This window comes from Rutidosis leptorrhynchoides, chromosome 2, assembly GCF_046630445.1.
Source record: "Rutidosis leptorrhynchoides isolate AG116_Rl617_1_P2 chromosome 2, CSIRO_AGI_Rlap_v1, whole genome shotgun sequence".
NCBI classification, from domain to species: domain Eukaryota; kingdom Viridiplantae; phylum Streptophyta; class Magnoliopsida; order Asterales; family Asteraceae; genus Rutidosis; species Rutidosis leptorrhynchoides.
Genome location: NC_092334.1, coordinates 5,923,078 through 5,931,116, shown reverse-complemented (window position 1 = coordinate 5,931,116; position 8,039 = coordinate 5,923,078). Strand labels below are relative to the sequence as shown.

General features: G+C 32.9%; 1 protein-coding gene across 1 annotated transcript; it reads right to left on the bottom strand.

Moving 5' to 3' along the window:
- Positions 1–590: 590 nt before the first annotated feature.
- On the bottom strand, positions 591–4,896 carry LOC139890512 (protein LIKE COV 1-like). The gene is made up of 7 exons (XM_071873389.1): positions 4,696–4,896; positions 3,956–4,008; positions 3,166–3,275; positions 2,893–3,060; positions 2,714–2,811; positions 1,563–1,689; positions 591–1,079 (listed from the first exon to the last, which is right to left on the bottom strand). Exons 1-7 carry the CDS (start codon positions 4,831–4,833, stop codon positions 985–987), a joined length of 789 nt encoding a protein of 262 aa, XP_071729490.1. The 5' UTR covers positions 4,834–4,896; the 3' UTR covers positions 591–984.
- Positions 4,897–8,039: the final 3,143 nt, after the last annotated feature.

Here is an 8,039-nt window from a genome sequence, read left to right as displayed (position 1 = left end):
AAAAAAAATTCTCGTTTTCGATACGAAAGTTTAAGGGGGTTATAAACTCCAACCGAATCTATCTCAGACTACAATCGCTAAAACGAAGCGAGTAAAAATCCGAACGCTGACAAACTAAACAACTACCTTATACAATGCCCAAACAATCAAACTAAGACATTCAACAAACTAACTATAAATATTCTAACAACAAAGACGCAAGTCAAATTAATCAACATTGGAGGGGCCTTCACGATTCAATTCATCCGAGCGATTTGTAATTCTGTCAACCTTGCCAAAGCCAGTACATTTAATCTAAACCTATCACAATTCATACAAATTATATACCCCCTCCGTTCCATATCTATTGTCCATTATTCCTTTTTGAATGTCCCGAATTATTTGTCTACTTTTATAAATAGGAAAAAATAATGTGATAAAGTTCTTTTGTACCCCTACTTTATACATGTACGACAAAATAATAAGTAAAAAGTAATGAATAAAACTAGTAGTTAACAGAAAAGTACATGTATACTTTTTCTTGTTTTTTGTAATAGATTTTGGAGGGAGGGAGTAACCTTGTTTCCCCATGACTTAACCTACAATCAATAAAATTTAAAATAACTTAAAAAATAGATATTCACGAATTATGAATCAAAATCCATAACTCCCGTCACACATACAATGACAACCTTTCCAACAGAAAAATCCAAACTTTATCTACATATATTTCACCTGGGCTCGTTAGCATGATTCAGATTTAAAGCTACATGTATGAAACAATCGAGCAAAACATAATCATATCACCTTTGAACTATGAACTGCCGTTACCAAACACACACACACACACACACACACACACAAAACACTTCTTTACACAGTATACGCTAGTCCAATCAGATTCCGTAACTAAATAAATAATCGATAAACTAAACAACGGACCGTTGGTCGATCCAATGGCTGATTTAACTTAACTTATATGATATCGAATATGAGCATGTATTCTCAACTTCTGTTGTTTCTAGGTCTGTCAGCATTAACACTTGTATCCAGTGTTGATAGTATTTGTGGCATAGACATGCCTCCCGATACCACAATTTCTGCACCCAAAAACAAAATAAACCTTTACGAACGACAAGAGCCAATTATCCAACTTTATTAATTATAAGAATTATAATAATGTACTCGAAGCTACTTGTTTTTGATTGGATAATAGGACATGGAAGAGAAAACTGAGTGGGTCCAGTAAGTTGCGCAACTTAAACATCATAAAAATTATATTTATTGCATACAATTACATTACAATTTACAACTGCATGCATATAATTACAAAACTACATATAACTAAGGTGGTTAAGAGAGGATATTTCCATAAAAGAGTAAACTATTACTAATGTACAAATAAGTTAAGCATATTTAAATTTTTAAAATACAACACTTAGGGCTGTCATTAGAAAAATGTTAATTTAATTTAGTGGTTTTATGCATTTGAGTAGATTAACTGACTGATTATATGAACTCTACAGAAATGGTCAAAGAAGTATGCACAGCACATAAAAACTAGAAAAGGAACAACTACTCACCAATTCCTTCACGGACTGACAAGTTCGGTCTGATAACATCCTTTGAATTGACCAAGAAGATATCGCCTATATAAAGATGGTTTGTTGGGACATATACTGAATATAGCTCTTCCTCCCCTGAATAATTCTGTAATTTGAGAAAATATATTTTATTTTACGAAACGTGCAATACTGAATTGAAAATGCAAGATAATCACAAGTTGGCATATGCGGATATCTTAAAATTCAATTATAAGAAGGCAAAATGGGCAGGTTAAGTGGATTGGGTAACAGGAGCAAAGCAAGAAATCTTTTTACTTGGACTAACTGATGACACTTTTTATCCAACGTTATGAATTTTTTTCATGAATTACTGGTGGCAAAAACGATTCCAAAAATTAAAGTCTCTTAATAATACTCAATTTTTAGAATGCTTCCATATCAATTTTTTTGCATGCAAAATAGGCTCCGGGCCACTCTTGCCCCTTCAATCCATTTGACATGTATCATTTGTCATACTTTACTTGTATAGTCTACGAAGAAATAATATTACTGTATACGCACGCCTGGATCAAGTAAGTAGTCTGGCTTTAGGCTGTATATTATAATTCACTGGAGAACGATTAATAGTGATAATTTAAGATAATCAACATTGTAGTTTCTCCCAGAAACCTTTTTTTTACGATGCACGCCTTCATCTTTAAATGTATTACAGATTTTCCAATACACATTAAAATCTTAAGATCCCAATGGAATTTTAAAATAATGACAAACTAATCAACTAGGTATATTTCTTTTAGTTTTTTCTTCCGACTATTACAAGTGTGTAATCGATTGTTTTTAATAGAGATGACTAGAAGTGGCCATTTTAACCCACTTCTATGTAAACAAAATGGGGTTACGTATAGGGTTGAAGTAGTTAAAAGTTAATAGTATTTAAATACTTACAGAGCATTAAACTTTGATTATTTAAACGAACAATCTAGATTATCCATTGACTAATACATTTATAAGTCAAAATAATAGAAAATGGATAAGAAACTGTTGGTGGGCTGGCCTTTTGACCCCAAGCCATTTTGACCCATTAACTGCCCGTTTTCCACCTGGACGAAAACGTCAAAATAATTCATACACAATTGGAACTTTATCAAATTTTAGATTTCAGAATGAACCTGGAGTATGACGGATGAAGTAATAAACCCAAATGCATATTCACCAATACGTGGATGCCTAATAATAGCAACTTCCTTAAAAGCTTGAGTGTTTTGATCTGCAAGATTTCAAAAAAATGTTGGTGTTTATGTATTATAGACATCTCAAACACAAAAGGGAAAGATTAATCACCACCAACCTGGAGATATGGCAGCACTAATTTGCTTAGATGCATTGTAGATATGGCGAACAAATGGCATTCGTTTGATGAACCATTCCCCAAGGCTCAGAACGGATGCACCCAACCATGATGACATAAACACCCCGACCAAAAATATAAATAGGATGGAAGTCATAAATCCAAGACCTGCAGAAAACCCAAGTGATGAAACTCAACTATTAAAATAGTGAAAGAACACCCCAACTATTCACGCATGGCACATCAAAGAAGAAGCTATTGTTATGTGCTCACCAAATATATCAATGCCGAGCTGAGCATAGATAGGAGAGAAAAACCCATCCACAAAATGTATAAACCAAAATGTAATGTAGAAAGTAATAGCTATTGGCAATAGGATGACACTGCAAAGAGCATCAAAAGCATGTTAGAAGTATGATAATTAACTAAATACTTGTTAGATTAGTAAAAAAAAAAAAAATTGATTAGATAATACATAGTTATTAGCTAATAATGACATAACTGAAAGCAGTCAGTCGCTCACTACCTTAACTGCAACCTAGTAATAAAACAAACATACATAACAAAACCTTCACCCAAGAATAATCTATGACTAAAGCCAAATAACAAAGAAGTGAAATCTTTCTTGCTCTCACCATTTAACCATACTAGTTGTTCAGTGAACCTTAATGTGGACCTGTTTAACGCTTTTTGTTATAGTCAACCCAATTTTCTACGGCCCAAAAGCCTTAAGTTAGCGAGAACATCTTGTTAGCCAATTTCAGGAATTCAAGGGTATATGTTTTGTCCCTTTGTTTCTTTTATTTTGATACAAAACACTTTTAAGCTACAAAGCATGATTCTTTAATAACTCATCCATCTAATACCTTCATACATTATACATGCGTACGCCAACTTAATTTTTTGCCTTTGAACATATTCAATAACATTAGTAAAGGTCCAACTTAAGATATACAAGACGTTCTGAACTGCAACTAAGAGAACTAAGTTACAACATTATATTCAGATTCCTTAAATATCAAAAGAATAAAAAAAGAAGATTGAAAATGAAACACGTGAATACCATCCCGTCATGAACTTTTTAGACGCCCAACTCCTGACAACTTTGGAGAAAGTCTACATAAAAAAAACAGTATCAGTAAGCACATAAGAAAAAAGTAATACCCAATACATATCCAAAAAATGTTATGACCAACAATTACACACATAATAGTTGTTTTTCAGATGAAAATCAAACACTACGTTAGGTAGATAGGGTTCGGTTCCCGAAAGAATATCGCAATTAGAAGTAAAACAGTCAACGAAGAGGAAAACTAAACTATAATCCTAACTATGCAAGTGCCGTCATGGTACTTATAAACGAATAGAACAAAAAAAACGAAAATTAGATGCATGATAGAATTTAAGGACTAATATTACTGCCAAGCTTCTGAAACCAACTTTTACAAGTTAAGTTACTTCAAAAAATAACATTACCAATTTCTGTATAAAATAGACATAATTATCATTCATTTACCACTTTACTTACACCCTAATTCCTTCCTGCTAGAGTGCTAAGTATGATATTCACTGTGATAGTAGTAAACTAAATCTAAAACCCTGATTAGTATCTGACCTTAAAGTTACACACAGATGTTAAAAATTGAGAGGTTAACTAACAAAATACACAAAAAAATGAATCACAATTGTAAATAAAGTAAGTAAACCTAAAATCCTAGCTATGTCTCAATTAATTTCGATATCTAAAACCAAATCAATCAATCAAGTCATCATACAGCAATTAAAAAGTAAATAAAGATGTACCTCACGGCCGGCGTTATGAGATGTTGAAGTGGAAGACGGTGAGGGTTTGGGGGACGCACCGTCGTCATCTGCGGCGGTGTTAGCGACGGGAATAAGCAACTCCCGATCTCTGTTACTCGGTGATTTTTCTTCGGCCATATTAGACTTTACTTTCTCTCTCCAAAAATCTTTTAATTAAAATCATATGTATCGTCGATGTCTACTATTTCGAAGACTATAGTATTAAGTCTCGCAAACGCAAACGGGCCAGGTTGACTGAGGGTTTGAGACTTAAATGGTTTTGGGTTAAAACGGATTATGGGTCGAATGTGTCTCAAAATTCAAACGGATCGGATCTAAACGAGTCGGATCATCTTGGTCGGGTCAGGTCGAGACTCACATTTTCTTAAAATAAAATTCATAATTTTTTTTTTTTAATTTAAAAAAATATCCATTTTGTATTATTTTTTCAGATAGTAATTTTTATATATATATATATATATATATATATATATATATATATATATATATATATATATATATATATATATATATATAGTGGTAGGATCAAGAGGGAAGTAACCATTCGGGGGGAAGCGGGGGAAACAAAAACCTTTTTTCGTTTTTTGAAAAAACTTTGTTCACGAACATTATAGATGAGATGAAAATATGAACATTTAGTAGAGACACTTTGTGATAAATGTTTTTATTTTGGCGGGAAAACGCTCGAAGAAGTAATATATAACAATTATCGTGTTTTTCGAGCGTATTTTGAGGTTTTAGCTATTGAGGTTTAGATATTAGGGTTTAGATATTAGGGTTTAGAAATTTAGGGTTTAGGGTTTAGATTTAGGGTTTAGATTTAGGATTTTAGATTGAGTTTTTAACACGAACATGAAGAAAAAAAAACGTTCATATTCTTCACGAACAATATTATCTTGAATGTTATTTTTGTCGATCGTTTTTCCGCCTAAATAATAACATTCATCACGAAGTGTCTCTTCTAAATGTTCATATTTTCGTGTGATCTTGATGCCGGAAAAAAAAAAATTCAAAAAAAAAAAGAAAAAAAATTTGCTTCCCCCCGCTTCCCCCCGATTGGTTACTTCCCCAATGATCCTGCCCCTATATATATATATATATATATATATATATATATATATATATATATATATATATATATATATATATAAGGGGGAAGTAACTGTAACATCCCGCATTTTTCCGTTAAATTTATTTTTAACACTGTCTTTTTTTTTTTTAATAATATCTTTCGTTATTTAAATTCGTAGTTTCCGTTGACTAACGTTCATAATATTCCCGTTATTTAATTATAACATCACTCGTTTACTCGAGCGTTTTTAAAATATTCGTTCGGTTAATTCCCACACCCGCTTTTAAACTCGAGGGACTATTGGCGTCAAATGGGCAAACTAGTTGACTAGGTCAACTAGTCAACCCACCACTACCACCACTCATTCAATCTCACATCTCTTTCTCTCTTTTCTCTCTACTTCCATTTTTGGAACTCAAACACCCAATCCACTAATTCATCATCTATTTCAATTCTAGCAATCAAACATCAAAACAAATTACATATTCGTGATCCTCTCTTCATCCTCTACATTTTGATACCAATTTCATCACATTTGGGTAACATTTCTAAAACACTAGATTTCTCTAAATTCGTTTTATATACTTGAAATGGTGTTAGTTAGTGTTTATGGCTCAAGTATAACATGAATATATGTTTTGTTTGCTCGATTTGTTGTTTTGGAGTAACTAGCATGAATTTGAAATGGGCGTGCTTAATCTTTGATTTTGGTTGACTAAATGTTGTTTAAACGTTAAAGTTCATGTTTTAATTGTGTTACTAGTATCACTAGCTTCGTTTTGATACGTAGGTTGATTAAGAAAACTTCAAACACATGATTATTGATTTTTGTGAATTTTGGTTAGGGTTTGATAGACTTAAAACGAACTTTTGATGTTTTGAATGTCATGAAATGTTATTAGTAAGTGTTAAGTTGTAATGTACATTTCAATACCTTCAAAACGGCATATCATATGTGTGAATTGGATTCCCGAGTCAAGAAATGCGTTTTATGAACTTGAAACGTTGATTTTGAACGTTTAATGATCATTTATTGAGGTTTTCTTTGTTGTTAATGATGGAATTGATTGATAAAATGTGTTTAGTTGTATTCCTCTTTAAATTACCTTTTCAACGATATAAGATACGTGTTTTGAATGTTAACGAGTCAAAAGTTATGGTTGTTTGAAGTTGAAATCGTCTAAGTGTAAACTGCCCCAGAATTGCTGAAACAGATGCAGATGCGGCGCATCTGCCTCAGATGCGGCGCATCTGAGGCAGACTTGTGACTACCCGTCCTAATCCACCTGGACGAAGTCATCAACATCCGGTCCCATTGCGAGGTGCTGACCTAAATATGTCATGAATGACTCCATGTAATATCCTTCGATTGAGCAAATGCACAACGGAAGACTTAATTCATACCTGAGAATAAACATGCTTAAAAGTGTCAACCAAAAGGTTGGTGAGTTCATACGTTTATCATAACAGTTATTTCAATCTTTTAATAGACCACAAGTGTGACGATCGCTCCAAATCCATATGGACGAACACGTTATTCATTGATTTCATTGCGAGGTATTTGACCTCTATATGATACGTTTTGTAAACATTGCATTCTTTTGAAAAGGCACACCATAAATGAATATTTAAATCAAAGGTTTTCGACATCTGATGATTTCTACATATAGACAATCACCGTATATAATAGTTTACAATAGTACTTCCGTTGACAATGCAGTCAAAATAAGGTACATGATGATGAATTGGTGAATGCAACGTTTTCTTGAAAAATATGCCATATAAGACTCCATGCACATAACTTGTCTATCAAATAAGCAAACAGCGGAAGACTTCTAGGGAACCTGAGAATAAACATGCTAACAAGTGTCAACACAAAGGTTGGTGAGTTCATAGTTTGTATGTTTCGCATAATCTGTATATAAAGATGGATCATAAGATTTTAGTTGTTTCATCCAGAAACGTTTATCAAAATATTCTACGAAATTGAGCACCCTGGTAACTAAACTTAACGTATATATAATTTGTACCCTTTGTATAATCATCTTAATAATACACGCAAACCAACGTGTACGCTTCTCAAATAGCATACGTCCGTTAAAAGGCTAGTGCTCTAGCTCGGACGGGGATATCAAGCCCTATGGATCCATATACTACTACTCGCGCCCACCAGTTCTTATAACTGGCAGTTACTAGTTACCAAAGCTAAGGGATTTTCGGTTCAAACTCAGTGTAGAATTTAGTATGTACT